General features: G+C 41.0%; 1 protein-coding gene across 1 annotated transcript in view; it reads right to left on the bottom strand.

Annotated features, from left to right (window-relative positions):
* The window catches only part of LOC308089788 (short transient receptor potential channel 4-like), an 86118-nt gene that overhangs the window by 62580 nt on the left and 5573 nt on the right, over window positions 1-17965 (bottom strand). Inside the window, exon 3 of the mRNA XM_080434712.1 lies at window positions 15099-15317. Within this exon, the coding sequence (XP_080290838.1) occupies window positions 15099-15317 (219 nt within the window). The remainder of the gene's footprint in view (window positions 1-15098; window positions 15318-17965) is intronic.

Here is a 17965-nt window from a genome sequence, read left to right as displayed (position 1 = left end):
ATTGTACAAGGCAGATATGACAAACGGACATATAAATGTAAAAATTGCGGAAATAGCCTGCAGGCTTGCAACTTGTAGCTTACAAACTTAGGCTTACGAGCTTACAATGTGTCACTTTGTGACACATTGTAAGCTTGTAAGCAATGGAAATAAGCTGTGTTCTCTTTTTAGGATAACCTTTGACAGTAAGAATTCTTGTACTGTTAACAATCTTGTTGATAAAGTATTCACTCAATCAATCCAAAAGAGCAGTGCCTTAAGCTATGCTAAACTGAATTTGCGTTAGATTAGGCTCTGTGGACAGCCACACTGATCAGCTCCAACTACAAATGTGTTTTCAAACGCCTGCCCTGCCAACCACGTCTGCCTTTCAATTAAACCTACACATAGATCGGCAGCGGCATTATTAGAGCAAGTCATCGCTTGCATTGAAAAACTGCTCAAACGTTTAAGCGCAGAGGAATTACAGCGTTTGACTCGAAACCATGCAGAGAATGGATGGGGCCCCGTATCAATCAATTGGGTTGGGATATGGGGAGATTTAGTAAAAGGCTGCGTGTGAAGTAATAACCCATTTGATACATTTCAGAGGGAGTCATTATTGCCAGGAAAGAAACTCATTCCACATATCCATTTCATCATGCACTTTCTTCAGTTAAGCCCCAGCAATGTTCCCATGTCAGTCAGAACAGCACGGTAAGCGGGCTGCGAGGGAACATGGTGGTCTTTTCTCTCCTTCTACTTTTTTTTAACTGAAGCTGACTTATCCATTTCCACTGATTGCGGAGAGAGGGAGGTGGGAAGAAAAGAGTGAGAAAATGGGAGTGAGATGAAGATGTGATGGGGGGGAGGGATGCAGGGGTGTGCTGTGGATTTTTGAGCTAGTGGAGCTCTATTGTAATGATGTCACGTGCACGCGCACATGCACCCGCACGCATGTGCACATAGCCGCTCAGCTCAGTGCTAGTTGAAATACTGTATGCAACATATGTGATGGAAACCCATTTTTTTAAAATGTAATTATATTTCTTACTATTCAGTTGCATTGTTAATTTGTTGTTTTTATTTCTGTTTCAATGAATGAATTATTTTCCTTTTAGTTTCATATAAGACTCGCCCACATATAAGTAGACTATATTTAAAATGATCAGTCTTTACTCGAATGACAGGGATAACCTCATTAGAGTGTCTGGTGCAGCTATTGTTGTTGGCTCCTCAGCTAAGCGATGGGATCTCATCCAAGTTATCACATAATATGTAGGGTCCCAGTCATCTACAGGGGGCCCATGTAACTTGATGAACATCAAGGCTGATACCTGTTTAACCAGTGACTTTGTACGGATTGGGGTGATGATTAAATTCATCTGGCCGAATCCCCTTTCGCACTCTGCAGTGCAGAGACCAATTGTCTCTCATCGTGAGATGACACATTCAATTCCATGGCTTTTCTCGAGTAGCCTAATGTTATACAAAGCAGCCAGGTAGAGGGTTATTTGTTCTAGGTGTTGACGGCGCGTTGACGGCTCTCTCGGGGGCACGCATTTGCATCTTCAGAGCTAGTGGGCTCCACTGGCAGCCCACCTCTGGAGGGATGAGGAGAGAAGTGTGAGAAGATGGTAGTAAGATGAAGATGTGATGGGGGTGGGGGGAGAAAAGTGTGAGAAAATGGTAGTAAGATGAAGATGTGATGGGGGAGGCTATTTCATTGCTGTGGGACAGAAACCTTGTATCTCCATATTTCAACTTTTTTACATTTCTTTCGTAAATGAACACACTACATCATCGTACAAAGAAGAGCTTGTAGATCTGCTATTTTTTATATAATAATAATAATTATATTGTTGTGGGGTGGCATGGTGCTTGAGGATTGTTTGAAACATGCTAGTGGTCCAGAGCTCAGACGATCTATGGTGTCTGTCATTGGTGGGCTCCATATATCTGTCAGTTATCATCACAGAAGAGAAAGCAAAAGGAAATTGTAATCCACTCATCCATGAAATGTGTTTTTTGCTGTTGTGTTACTCATACTGAGAACGAGGCATCCACCAGCAGCATAGTGATTAAAACGACTGCACATTATCATCTGCTGCATGGGCGACCGCACGGAAGGCTGTCGCTGCACTCCCTGCAGTGTTGCCAGATTTCGCGAGAGACATAAGCAACCAGGTCTATGAAAACAAGCCCAAAAGAAGCGACTATAGGCCACATGAGCACTTTGAACCCTAGTACCCAGTAGATCAGCTATTTGAAAATAGCCGATCTACAAGCTCACAACGCGTGAGCTTGTAGATCTGCTATTTTCAAAAAAGAAATGTAGAAAACAAAAGTGAAATATTTTGAATATTTTTTAAACATTTAAAAAACGCAAATGGTCCCTGGCGCAAAATATTTTCAGATGGGAGGTCCATGGCAATGCATATACATTTTACGGTCCTCGACATGAAAATGTTTGAGAACCACCGGGTTAAAAACAACAATTACAAAATGTGGAAGCAAGCCCAAATAAGCAACTACACTTTAGAAACCAGGCCAAAAAAACACCAATATTTACAAGTGAGTTTACAGAAAAACAAACCCAAAGTCGCTTATAATAGGCAGACATGGCAACGCTGATTAATTGCCTGGTCTCTTGCCCAGTATACCTCACAGGTTCTCCCCTTTCATTGTGCATAACAACACCGTTGATGGGTGGGGGGTGGTGGGGGGGGGCTTTTTGTTGTGTCAGATAACAAAGCAACATCTCTGTGAGTGAGTTTGATTGTACACTGCCTCATTCTAACGCTCTATGGTAACTGGAATCTCAACGGGACAGGATACCATTAATGACCAACTCCATTCCACCACCATTTGGCTCACAACAATGGGTATCTGATGTGTCTGATTTGATTTGGGGGGGCACTTATATCCCCACGCACATAGATATTTGTGCCCAGAACAATGCATTAAAAAAACATTTATTTCCAGCCACCGCATGGTCCATGGCAGGAAAATAAATGAGCTGAAAACATTGCGAGACTATTATAGAAACATCATTGTGACAGCTTGTTCAGAAATCTGCTGGCAACAACACAAGATGCCCATTTTACCCAACAGCCTTTTAAACAACTTACTGTACTGTAAGCGCTAAACAGTAGAGAAAGAACAATTATGAAAAGCAGTGCTAAAAGGATAACACAAAAAGCCCTGAGGGCTTTGTTTCCATTGTGGTCCTGTGTATTCAATTCATAATCAGGACATACAAGACATACAATACAATACAAATTATCATCAATAGTATACCAGGAGCAATAAAAGGTACAAAATAACAGATCTACAACCTCACAACACATCGCGATGCGTTGAGAGCCTGCAGGTTGGCTATTGAATAATATTTTTTTGGGGGGGGACATTTTTATTTTTTACTTTTTAGATTTTTTTTTTTTACATTTTTGAAAATTCTCACCTACAATAATGACCAAAATATAGGGACACCAGTGGTTAACAATTCCCCGGGATTCTTTTGTGTTATCCTTTTAGCTGTAAATGTCTTACTGCACCACATGCTGTGTACATTTCTGTCTAAATAAAGTATTCAATCAATCAATCACTCAATCAATAACCAATGAGTGTTCTCGAGGGGATAATCCTGGAGTCCCACATCGATCCCTCTCCGCATCCTCCTTGTGCGGTAAGGAGCCGAGGACCATGGCATAATACAGGACCATTAACCCATTAAGACCGGGAACGCATCTGTGTCATTTTAAGATTTATTTGGCAATTCAAAAATAGCAGATATGAGCTTGCCTTGTAGATCTTTTTTTTTTTGAAACATTTGTGCAAATCTTTAAATATATATATATATATATATATATATATATGGGGGGTCCAAATACATATAATTTTGGGGGTTCTTGACATGGAGAAGTTGGAGCACCACTGATATAGCAACATACTGTTATAGGATTTAGGGGGAAAAAAATGTATTATGTATTTGGCCGCGGACCCCCGTCTCAAATTCTTTTGTTCCAGGGGCCCCCAGGAGCAAAAATTTTAGATACAAATGTTCGCTTTAAAAATCTATATATTCAAAGATTTCAACACATTTTAGATTTATTTGGCTATTCAAAAATAGCAGATATACAAGCTCATATGAGCTTGTAGATCTGCTATTGCTTCTGGGGGGTCCCTAGAACAAAATATTTTGAGATGTGGGTCTGCAACCAAATACATATATGATACATACGGTTTTCAGAAAACTGTTAGGATTTAGAAGACATTTATGCGTCCCCGGATTGAATGGGTTAAGATGGAGAGGAAATGGAGCGCTTGATAGATGTCACAGCCTGCAGGGATTTGGATTGGACACTTCTGGTCCCTACATCCCCGGGCTGTCCACCTCCATTCAGCAAAACAAACCCATTCAATCTCTTTTTGGTTATCGGCTATCTGTCTCTCTCTCTTTCTCTCTCTCTCTGTCCATTACCGTCTCACTGCGCTCTCTATCACACTCTTTCTCGCAGGTCACCTTCCTCTCTGCCTCTCTCTTTGTCTCTCTCCATTTCTCTCTGCCTCTCTCTTTGTCTCTCTCCATTTCTCTCTCTCTCTCTCTCTCTCTTTATTTTCCCATTTGTTTTTTTCTTTAACGCTTTCTTCACTTAGGAACATTATGTTTGTTTGTGTTCACTGTTCAGTGAACACACACAAACAGATTAGTTTCATTTCAGTACAAAGTCGTAATGAAGAGCTAAGTGATGAAATGTTTATATTTGAGCCAAAGCACAAAGCATCACAAAAGAGACGGGTGGGATTGCTTCATTTGTTGTCGGTCGGCAGGTAAAAATCATGCCGTTCAAGGAGGAACACAATCCAGGGAGCAGGGTCAGTTGAAGCTGAACTCATGGCAAAAGGGCTGGTAGCAGCAGCTCGTCTCAGAATAGAGTTTGCCTATTATAAAATGATTTCCTGTCTAGAAGAATTTGTTGAGATGTGGGGTCAAGGGGAGGTCTTGTGTAGCATTGATCAGGAGTCAATGGTTTTGTCTCTTTTCTTAGGAAGAAAAAAACCAAAACCAAAAAGAAAAGTTGTATATTACATGAATGTGGTTTTAATATTATTGTGTCTAAAGCATGTATTTTCGTGTGATCTTTCTTGAATGAGTAGGACAGCCCTGATGTCTGTTTGAGTGTAAACGGAAGGTTAACTAGAAAAAGTGCTCCTCGGAGCACAGGTCTCCGCCAGGTCAGGTAGGTTATTGTGGAACAGCAATGTTCGGAATTCGCCAATCAGGATGGAATATAAAAAATTGGACGGAACCATCTTGATCACTTGACTATAGAAATAATGTGCACAGATTTGCATGAGGTTTGGACAAAATCTGTAGGAGTAATATAAAAAATAAAAATCGGCCTCCTGGTGGCGCTATAATAGGGCAATATTAAAAGGGTGGCGTTTGTTCTTCAACGTAGTGCGAATGTGCGTGCAAAGTTCCACCGCAATCGAACGCTGCGTTCATGATTTGCGGCATTTTGTTCAAAACGGGCCACTCCTGCAAATATTTAGATGTCAATGTTAGCCAATCAGGATGGAATATGAAAAATCAAACAGATCCATCGTGATTACATGACCATGGAGATCATGTGTACCGATTTGCGTGAAATTTGAATACAATCTGAAGGCTTAATCTAAAAAAAATTGTTTTACATAAATCGGCGTCCTGGTGGTGCTATAAAAGGCTAATGTGAAAAATGCAGGGCAGATGTTTTTCCTTGGCCTCTAGGGAGTATGCGTGCAAAGTTTCTCGCTGATCGGTGCAGTTATAGTTAAAAACGCAAATCGCCCTTTTATAGCGCCACCATGAGGCTGATTTGAAAATGTTCAAACTTTGGAAGCCAACCTTAGCCAATCAGGATGGAATATGGAAAATCAGACAGATCCAGGTTGATCACATGACTATAGAGATACTGTGTACTGATTTGCGTGATGTTTGGATAAAATCTGTAGGAGTAATATAAAAAAACTGGTTTTGCACAAATTGGCCTCCTGGTGGCGCTATAACAGGGCCATGTAAAAAAAATTGGGGCAGAGGTTCTGAATTGGCATCCAGGGAGTGTGTGTGCACAGTTTCGCTGCAATCAAGACAACAATGTCGAAGATTAGCTGTTCAAAGACGGACGGACAGACACACGGACACACACACACACACACACACACACACACACACACACACACACACACACACACACACACACGGACACACACACACGGACACACACACACGGACACACACACACACACACGTACGGACGGACAGGGTGCAAAACATACTCTCTCGCCATGCCTTTCGGCCTGGCGGAGACAATAAAGGCTTGGTTAAAGGTCTCTCCCTATTATTTTCCCATTTGCTTTTTTCTCCATTGCTGCTTTCATTGTGTGGCTTCGTGTCAGAACCCACACCACAACATCTACAACAGAACGATCGCACAATGGCTACAAAATTTAACACTCCTTCACTAAGGAACATCTGTTTGTTTGTGTTCACTGTTCAGTGAGCGGTAGCTGCAGTCCCTGCGAGAGAAAGTAGAGTGTGTGTGTGCGCATGTGTGTGTGCGCGTGTGTGTGTGTGTGTGTGTGTGTGTGTGTGTGTGTGTGTGTGTGTGTGTGTGTGTGTGTGTGTGTGTGTGTGTGTGTGTGTGTGTGTGTGTGTGTTTGTGTGTGTTTGTGCGGGCGTGCGTGCATGTGTGTACATTTGTGCGTGGCAGTGTGTTGCAGAGCAGTGCAGATAATCCTGGGCCGAGAGCAGTCCGTGAAGAGGGTCTCAGAGAATAGAACACTCTGTTTATTGTGATTACAGAAATCACAGCTCTGATGCAGACACCAGGGATGTGTTTACTTTGAAACTACAAACACAATCTCAAACCAATCAGCGCCCTTTACAAGCTCATACCGTCTGCCAATGAAGCTATGACAACACAGTAAATCAGTTGGTTTTTCTCTCAGTCACTGGGTCATTGTCCCCGGGTGTTCTCTATAATATAATCTACAAATATGTTGAGACACTGACTGCACTCTTGCCACCCAAGAAGGGAGGGGAGTTCTATCAACTTTTAAATAAGTAAGCCTTGCCGAGCCACGAGGCCCATGGGGCAGGGGGCCTCAGTAGCATGAGGCAGCTTGATATCCCTGGGCATGACACTATTATGTCGCATCAGGGACTTACCCACAATCCAACCCCTGATGCCGAGTCTTTGGTATGACCCAGCCCAGGGATCGAACCACAACCTTCCAGTGTCAGGGGTAGACACTCTAACCACAAGGCCACTGAGCAGCTTTCAAATGCTTTGGATAAAAAAACAATAGCTGTTGCAGCAATACTTAAAAACAAGACTTATTGCCTAACGTATGCCTCGTCATACGGGGCATAAATTAAAGCTCAACGCGTCAGGTATGTTACGTGCTGTGAGCTTATAAATCTGCTATCTTTTGGACAAAAGTGATGTGGCAATATGTCATCCTTGTGTATGAAGTCTATTAGCTGAAGGATCTAAAGTGAACCGCAGCCAGAGCTTTTAAAGTAAAAATGTAATAAACCATAATAAAAAGAACCACAAAGTACCTTTTGGCCTAAGGGTCACTGCATGAAGAGAGTCAAAGGCAGTCGAGTGGAGCAGTATATCCTACAGACAGAGCCGTGCGGGAGAAATGCGGGGCCCTGTGCGAAGTCGCGTGCGCGCGCGATTTTTTTGCGGTTTTGGGCGGATATTTCCGAGTTTTTGGTGGTTATTTGCGGTTATTTCTTTTTATAACTCTTAATAAATGTGATTCTGTTCATTAAAAAAAAAAAGGGCCCCAAGCGCGGGGCCCTGTGCGGCCGCACCATTCGCACTACCCTTGGTGCGGCCCTGCCTACAGACCTACTATTTCTGTCATCTGCTGCCCACAGAGGTCAGCTATTACCAGTCAAAATAATATATGAATATAGGCCAGTCTGTGGAAGAGAATACTCCGGTGCAGAAGTTCTCAAGGGAACATGAACTCAACGACTCAGCAGGTTTCATGGCAATCTGCATATGGGTCATTTTCAGCTCAGTCATTTCAAATTCACGTGAAAGTTTATTTTTCACTTCCAATTTGTAGATAATGGTCTATATAGAATATGGATGTTTTGAATATTCTGGTATGGATAAAATTATGAACGCAGCGGCGGACTACAGTGAAACTTTGCGCGCACACATGGGCCCCCAAATAATTGGCAGAACACTAAGACTGTAATGATAATATAACATTCATTCACAATCAATCGACTGATTATAAAAATAAACATGCTCTGAAAATGCATGCGGTCCAGCCATCTGACAATTTTGGCAAATCTTTAGTTTGAATATATATATATATATTTTTTAAAGCGAACATTTGTAACTCAAATCATTGCATCTGGATTCTACAAATGTCTTCTAAAAGGTTTCTGAAAAACGTGTTTCTATATCAGTGGTTCTCAAACTCAACTCAAAGTATGCATTTGTCCGCCGACCGCCATCTCAGAATGTGTTTTTCAAGATTTTTCAAAAAATAGCAGATCTATAAGCTGCAATTTTTTTTATTGATTGATTGATTGATTGATTGATTGATTGATGTACTTAATTTAGTAAGACATGAGAACAACAGTACATGAAAGTACAAATTCACAATACAAGGTCTTCTAAACTGGAAGACTCATAAAGCACTAAGCTTGTTTAAAATGAGATCCCCACGCACACAAATCATGATGACATATAAGAGACAGACAGATAAGATAACAGATAAGACAGATAATAGCCAGAGAAATCTGAACATGACACAGATGCGTTCCCGGTCTTATAATGGGTTAAGAGAGAGAGTGTGTCGGAGAGAGAGAGTGTGTCGGAGAGAGAGAGTGTGTCAGAGAGAGAGAGAGAGAGAGAGAGAGAGAGAAAGAGAGAGAGAGAAACTGACTTTAATATAATTACATTCAAATAAATTGCTGCTACTTGTCGCAAGACATTTAAATACTGCTGTCAACTTTCAAAAGTTTATACCAAGCTAACCTCTCCTATATGGATGTACAACTATTTCTGAGAGAAAATGCACAATTTGTATAGTTTAAGAAAGTACATACATTGTTTTGTTTGGATTGTTTTGTTCCACTTTTGCTTTGGCAATGTAAACGTGTGATTTCTCATGCCAATAAAACTCAATTGAATTGAATCAAGAAAGAATGAGAGAGAGAGAGAGAGAGAGAGAGAGAGAGAGAGAGAGAGAGAGAGAGAGAGAGAGAGAGAGAGAGAGAGAGACACCAGTAAAGATGACATGGGGGAAGAAGATAGTTGGGAGAAAGATCATCTGTGCGTTCTTGGAGAACAGCATGGCAATGCTCCTGGGTCTCTATAGAAACTGCACAATAGACCATATTCACACGGCAGCCATATTGCCATTAAGTCAATGAAATGCCACCCCAGTTGCCACAGCAACGCAATGTTAAATTCCAAAATGGCCGCCGTGTGAATATGGACTATGACTCACTCACCATGAATATCGCTGTTGTTGTCAGGCAGAAACCTCTTATCTCCATATAACCTTTTGTGTTTTTTTTGTAAATTAACGCCCTACTTGATCATACTACAGCGCAGTGGTGGAAAAAAGTAAAAGTATCAATACTGCAATGTAGAAGTACTCTGTTACATCAAAATATCAAAATGTAGCATCAATCAAAATGTACTTACAATACCAAAAGTAAAAGTACTAAAATGTTTGAATATAGCAGATCTACAAGCTCACAACGCATCGCGATGCGATGCGTTGTGAGCTTGTAGATTGGCTATTTTCAAATATAAAAATATATAATATATAAAATAGGGCTGAAGTGGTTAATGTATGTTTTATAATGTAATAATTTATATCTGCAAAATAACTAGTAACTAAAGTTTTCAAATAATTGTAGTGGAGTAAAAGTACAATATTTGCCTCTGAGATGCAGTGGAGTAGAAGTAAAAGTATAGACAATTGGAAATACTCCCGTAAAGTAAAAGTACCTCAAAATTGTACCTCAAGTACAGTACTTGAGTAAATGTACAGTACTTAGTTACTTTACACCACTGCTACAGCGTCACACAAAAGCATCAAAGGTAGCAGATCTGCATGAAGCTCGAAACGCGGCACGAAACGATGCGTTTCGAGCTTGCAGACCTGCTTCTTATTAACCATGATTGGATTTTAATGGCTTGAAAAAAATAGACCCTTCAAAAATGAGAAGAATAGAAAAGCACAATAGAAAGGTCCTTCACTTAATTAAAACCTAATTGCCTCTCCTGTCTTGCTTGCACAATGAGCAGCTGCCCTAACGTCTCCAGAGAAACCTTTGATTAAATCTAGGTCTCTTTTTACCTTCTTTCTTTCTTTTTCCCCCCCGATTTAACCCATTAAGACCTGGAACGCATCTGTGTCATTTTTTGATTTGAGCTAAAAAGCATTATTTTACACTTTGGCAAGTCAAAAATAGCAGATATACAAGCTTATATATCTGCTATTTCTTTTAAATTGAGAAAACGTGTGCAAATCTTTGAATATATATATTTTTTAAAGCGAACATTTGTAACTCAGATCTTTGCTTCTGGGGGGTCCCTGGAACAAAATATTTTTAGATGGGGGTCCGCGGCCAAATACATATCATTTTGGGGGTCCTTGACATGAAAAAGTGTGAGAACCACTGATATAGTAACATACGTTTTTTTCCAAAAAAGGATTTAGAAGACCAGGTACCAGGGGGGTACCAGGGGGGCCCCAGCGCTGCGAGCTTGTACATCTGTTACAATATTAAAAGTATATAATTTTAATCTGGTTTGAAATGACCCAAGCTGACACACAGTGAGTAGACAGAAATGGTGCGTCTTATAATGAGCATTGGTGAGGATCAATTACCGTAATATGAAGATAGGATCGGCTGAAAATGGGTGAAGTGGTTCTTTAATGGCTGTGATAAAAATCCACTGGACCACCTAGAAATCAATGAACCACTATAAAACCTCTATAGTCTAGACCACTTACACCCCTTGGGCCTGATGAGTTGGCTCTGTACAGCTTTTTTTCTCTCTACATCAAATCTCTACACCAATATCTTACTGTTAATACTGTATATCACAAGATATATCCCAGGACATAATAATTCCACAAAACTGTACCTTTAAGTGTTAAAAAGCTGTATGTCTGTGGACACATCCAAAAAATACCAGATACCAGTTTTGGTGGACAGGTCTGTAATTCAGAGAGTGTTCAAATCCCTCAGAATCAGAGTTATGAGGGGGGGGGGGGGTCCTTTAAATTAAATTAAATTGAATATTTTATATTGGCATAATTTAAAAGTACACAATAACCATTAAAAAGTTTGAGAAGCACTGATCTACACTTATTGATTCTCATAATTCTATGCTACCATGCTGATCGTGTTCTAAAAAAGCCAAAAACTGTAAATGTGTATTGGAGCAAGCTTGAGCAGGATGCTTATTGAATGTATTGCACGTGACAGGAGCTTTGTGCATGTTGATGACATGACAAGAGTGCTGCCGCTTTGAATCTAGAGTGTTATGCCATGTGTTGCACCATGTCTGCTTATTAGAAGCGTGTTATGTGCTTATACCACGGTGTGTTGAAATTCTTTATTGGGAATAACACCTTGAGATGAATCATCTCGTTTTCAAGGGGGTCCGCAATTACAGAACACATAATACAGCATACAGGTCTCCTGTGTAATGCCAAGGATGTGAGCTATGAAAAACTAGAAGTAGATAATTGAGTTTGTCGACAGATTTACTTTGCTTTGCATCTCAATGAACACACACTGCACCTGGTTTGCTAATTATGTTTATATTTACATCTCACCTTACCAATATCAGCAAAGACTTTTTTAAACGTAGAGCAGAACACCTTGGCATGACTAGGCAATCATGAAACGTGCTGTTAAGGCAATTAAAAAGAACAGACGGGCAATAGGGTACAACAGCAGTGGCAACACATACTGTAAATGTGTGGGGAAGACTGAATAGCATAACGACTAAATTGGGAGGAAAGAAAGGGGTAAAAATAATAATAATTGGCTCCTAAAAGAAGGAGAAAAAAAGACTGTGGCCATCATTGCACTAGTCGCAATATAATCATATTTCTGGTTCTCTCTTGGTAAATGGTGCATTTACATAGCGCCTTTATCCAACGCGCTTTACAATGTACATTACATTCACCCATTCACACACACACATTCACACACCGATGGCGCAGGAAACCATGCAAGGCACCAACCTGCTCATCGGGAGCAATTAGGGGTTCAGTGTCTTGCTCAAGGACACTTCAACACTAACTCTGGGGGATCCCGGGTTCGAACTGGGAATGATTGACGCGCTACGAGCTTGTAGATCTGCTATTTTTGAAAAATTGTGGGTCCAAATACATATCATTTTGGGGGTCCTTGACACGGAAAAGTCGGAGCAAGATTTGTGCAAATCTTTGAGTATATATATATATATTTTTTTTAAAGCGAACATTTGTAACTCAAATCTTTGCTTCTGGAATGAGGGGGGGGGGGTCCCTGGAACTAAATATTTTGAGATGGGGGTCCGCGGCCAAAATACATTTTGGGGGTCCTTGACATGAAAAAGTTTGAGAAGCACTGATAGGCTATAGCAACATACGTGTTTCAAAAAACTGTTAGGATCTAGAAGACATTTGTAGAATCAGCCTCAGGTCTTGTTGGGTTAATCAGTTTATTGAGCCGGTTCCGGTCTAAGACTATAGGTTTTCCCCCCCAGCAAAAAATGACATACTGTACGCAAACCAAGAAACTACAAGAATGCCAGAATGCTCTGCTTGCTATTTGCCACTCACTCATACAGGTACAAGCAAATGTTGGTGCGTCATGTCTGCAAGACTGTGCCAACAACAGCAACACAATATACACTAATACTGGATTTTAAATACATAAAAATAACATGCAAAAAAAAGTCATTCAATGGAAATGTGAAGCTAGCTTAAGGCGTATTGACATTGGCACTGAAAAATCCACATACTGTATATAAAGACATGACACTAAGTGTACTTCATTTGCCTGCTAGTTACGTATTGTATACTGTGATGAATCTGTGCGACTAAATCTAGAATGCATGTTGTGCATATTAATCCTGCCGTTTGTTTTTCAGAACAAATGGATAAACAAAGCCTTTAGGTCTCTCCTGAATCCACCACTGACACAAAAGGCTTGAATGCTTCATTCATATTCATACATAAGCTTTCAAATGCCACGCATGGCATCTCTCACTCAGTAGGTGCCACGGCGCAATATCAATATGAGTGTTTTGTTACAGAGAGAAATTCACAGATATATTGAAGCAATCGCAAAAACTACACACACACACACACACACACACACACACACACACACACACACACACACACACACACACACACACACACACACACACACACACACACACACACACACACACACACACACACACACACACACACGCAGAGCAAGTATTTGCTCAACAATTAATCTGCAACCAAAATGTCATGATTTCAGGCATTTAGCTGAAGCTCTTAATCCAGACCGATTTACAGTAAGCAAAGTAAACACAAGGTAATACATCAAATACATAGAGACAGTAATCTAGGATCATACCAAGAACCTATCATCAGTCTAAACAGTATGATGAAAATAATCTGTACAGTGAAACTATGCAAATTATAGGTCTTCAGATTACGGCGGAAGATTGGGAGCAGTGGTGTAAAGTAACTAAGTACATTTACTCAAGCAATGCACTTAAGTACAATTTTCAGGTACTTTTACTTTACTGGAGTTTTTCCATTTGTCTATACTTTTACTTCTACTCCCCTACAACTTAGAGGCAAATATTGTACTTTTACTCCACTGCAATTTTTTGAAAACTTTAGTTACTAGTTACTTTGCAGATATAAATTATTACATTATAAAAACATTAACCACTTTCGCCCTATTTTACTTTACTAATCGCGACGCCTAGTGCCAGTATATCTTCCATCCACTTACGCTGATATGTTGCGTGCTGTAGAAGCCCCGACGAGGACGCGCATGTAAACAAAGCCTGCGTGCGAGACGGCGGAGGGTCCCGACTAACGCCTGGAGCAAAAATATTTCTAACGCGATCCTCCATTGTAGAGTGATCGCCGATCGAAAACGGCTCATTTCCACCACTTTAAAAAGAAATGGAGATATTAACAACACATTCCATGCCAGAGTTTAATATCATAATGTACTCACCAGTGCCAGCGATCTATTGTTGTTTTTTAGTTTTTTTCACCTCGCCACAGACCTCGCTAAATACCTTAAGATCGCGCGTTAAACTGTTTGTAGACACACAGGGTAGCTGTGTGATTGGCCCAGAGAAGACATTTTCAATCGCCGACATTCCATACATCGGGTGGTCCATTCCATCGGGTGGTCGCAGTTTCTATTAAACAGCGTTCAGCGCGGAGAAAAACAACACCGAGATCATGGCGGATTAGCGGAAGCTTTAGAGCGGCGGCGGATGGGAACGAAAGTATTCGATTGACATTAATTTCCGTTTCCGGTGTGCTACAATGAAATGTGTCACTGCGAGAGAGGCCTACAATGAAATGTGTCACTGGAAAAAAATAATAAAAAAAGACCACTTTGCGTAGATCTACACGACTGGCACGCTGCGCAATTATTTAAGTTCGCGTAGAACTACGTGATTGGCACGCAATGTGAAGCTTCTAGTCAAGGAGTTAACATTGGAGCGGCCGACCGGAAGCATTTTTGACATGGATCCACATCCGGCCTCTCCTTCTGAGAGACTCCTTGGATGATCCCAAAGTTTCGTTAGAGCGCCCCACGTGGGAAAAATATATATTTTTTTAAATGGGCCAAAAACAGTCCGGACCGTTTATGGCACATAACGCATAGCTTCTCAAAAAACGTTTTTGGCACTCAATGTGTTAAGTAAAACATTTGAGTACTTTTTCCACCACTGATTAGGACTGAGTCTGGCAGCCATCAGTTCTAACTGCAGTGGGGAGTTAGTTCCACAAATCAAATCAAATCAAATCAAATCAAAGCTCCGTACCTGCATGCCCCCGCTGGGCTTCTTGTGGTTGAGGAGGAGTTCCACGGCCCCCACCACCTCCTTGCGGATGGCGTGGAGCAGGGCGTCGCCCACGTACACGCTGAAGCCCAGCAGCAGCTCGATGATCTCCAGGTTCTCGTTCTCGATGGCGATGAGCAGCGCCGTGCGGCCCAGAGGGTCGATGCAGTTGATGTTGATCTTGAAGTAGATCTCTGCCTCCTGCACACAAAGCGTTGGTTATTATTATTATTATGTTAATAGACAGATCCCCATACAGGAGAAAACATACTGTATACAGCAGTGGTTCTCAACCTTTTTCGTGTCAAGGACCACCAAATTGTTATGTATTTGGCCTGCGGACCCCCATCTGAAAAGGTTTTATGCCAGGGACCCCCATTTAAGCTAAATCAAATATCAAATACATACCTACTTTTGCACTGGTCTCAACATATTATACACTATGAATGATTATGTTGACCTTGATTGTGACCATGACCTTTGACTCAACAAGTTGTTTAGGAAGGGGAGTGATGTTGTGGGGTGGAGCTGGACTCTCTGGCAGTGTAGAGCCCTTTACCTTTATAGGAACTCCTGCGACGCGCAATTAATTCAATGTCCAGAGAGCGCTTGCATCTTTGGATATGTCAATCCATTGATTAACATCAGATACTCCATAAAGATGACAAAACTCATAAAACAAAGACATGAACGCCGACCTGCACGGCACATGAACACGGTCAAAAAACTGTTTGGCCTTTCCCCAGCACACACCTGCCCACAATCACACGCTGCCAGGTATATAATGGTTACCGTGGCAACCACCCACTGACGGCGATTGACATAACGTCATCATCATTAGCAGGGCCACACCATTCATTTAAATAAAACTAAATAAACAGAAAGGCATTTTGGCTCCAATAGGCAGTCTGTGCAAGCTCCATGCCACCACTGCATGGAGTCTGTTGACAGAAGGAGCACGTTCACTGAGAGAATCATTATGCCAAAATGTTCCTCTGAGCGGCACAGGAGGTCACACAAATTTGTAACGCTTAACGGGCATTTAATTGATGGGAAATTGCCTTTTGTGTTATGCTTGCTGTCTGATCAGAGCAGCTGTAGTTTTCAATTTCCCCTCCAAGGGATTAATAAAGTATTTCCACCCAAGTTTGGTATGGGTCCCGTGGTCCTATACAGGCCTTAAACCATTCAATCCGGGAACGCATCTGTGTCGTTTTAGATTGGCGCAATAACCATTATTCCATCCTTTAGCTATTAAAAAATCTACAAGCAGATCTACAAGCTCATAGCGTGCGGCACTTCTTTTTTAAGAATCTTGAACATTTTGTGCAAATCTTTGAATATGTTTATTTTTTAAAACAACATTTTTAATCAAATCTTTGCGTCTGGGGGTCCCTGGAACAACATACCTTGATGGGGATCGGCGGCCAAAAACATATAATTTTGGGGGTCCCTGACATGAAAAAGTTTGAGAACTCTTTTCAAAAAACTGTTAGGATTTAGAAGACATTTGTAAAGATTTGCACAAATGTTCATGATTGTTCAAAAATAGCAGATCTACAAGCTCATAGCGCTGCACTCGGTGCCGCGCTATGAGCTTGTATATCTGCTATTTTTGAATAGCCAAAGAAATCTTAAAACGACACCGATGCTTTCCTGGTCTAAATGGATTAAACAGAGAGTACCACCGCAGAGAGTGCTGCCTTGACTGGCTGCGTTCACTGCCTGGTACACGGGAACTGTACCGACCTCAACCTGCAAAGCAACGGCAGAGGGGTTCGTGCTGACAGCCAAGCACATCAGTGGATGTGAACTAGTCGCCTCCACCCGGCCGGGACAGGATCATTTAAAGATTGTAGCCATCCCAAACACAAACTGTTTCAGATGCTGTCACTTGGCACGTGGCTTTGGAGCCACACGGCTACTGGCAGTAGGGAGCTAAATAATTACACCCCCCCCCCAACCCCGACAATCAGGCTTGTGAACAAACAAACAAACGACTATACGAAATTAAATAATTGCCAAGGACATGGGCAACAACAGATGTTCATAGCTTAACTCTTTGACTGCCAATGACGAGAGTTCTTGTCATATTTTGCTACGGTGCAGACTGCCAATGACGAAAATGTGTGTTACTGAGGGTTTGTGGAAAAGGACTGTATAATCTAGTTTGCTGCTGGGTTCAGATACTGCTTGCTTCGCCTCAGGGGTACCCGTGAAAGTACAGGAGTCGAGATCCACTTTGGTGTGTTTTATTATTAAGTAGTAAGAACCTTGCGTACAGCACCAGCTCCATGCACCAGATTATGATTATTCTTATTCCCTTGTCGTAATATATATTTATTACTGCTGCTACAGTGTCTGAGGAAAACAGAAACAACAATAATGTGTAGTCTTCTGCAGTGGCGTAAAGTAACTAAGTACATTTACTTAAGTACTGTACTTAAGTACAATTTTGAGGTATTTGTACTTTATTTGAGTATAATACTTTTACTTCTACACCACTACATCTTGGATCCAAATATTGTACTTTTACTCCACTACATTTATTTGAATGTGACGCATTGTGAGCTTGTAGATCTGCTGTTTTCAAAATATTTCTATACATATCGAAAACTTGAAATGGGACATTTTGGCATAATAAGTACTTTTACTTTTGGTACTTTAAGTACATATTGATGCCAATACTTTTGTAATTTTACTCAAGTACATTTTTAATATTGAACTTTTACTTGTAACAGAGTATTTCTACATTGCAGTATTGATACTTTTACTTAAGTAAAGAAAGTTGAGTACTTTTTACACCACTGGTCTTCTGTACATGTACACGAGACGTGACAAATAAAGAA

This window comes from Gymnoscopelus braueri (genome assembly GCF_963280865.1).
Source record: "Gymnoscopelus braueri genome assembly, chromosome: 8".
Taxonomy (NCBI): domain Eukaryota; kingdom Metazoa; phylum Chordata; class Actinopteri; order Myctophiformes; family Myctophidae; genus Gymnoscopelus; species Gymnoscopelus braueri.
Note: the sequence above shows the minus strand (reverse complement) of the source record. Positions and strands in the feature narration are given on the sequence as shown.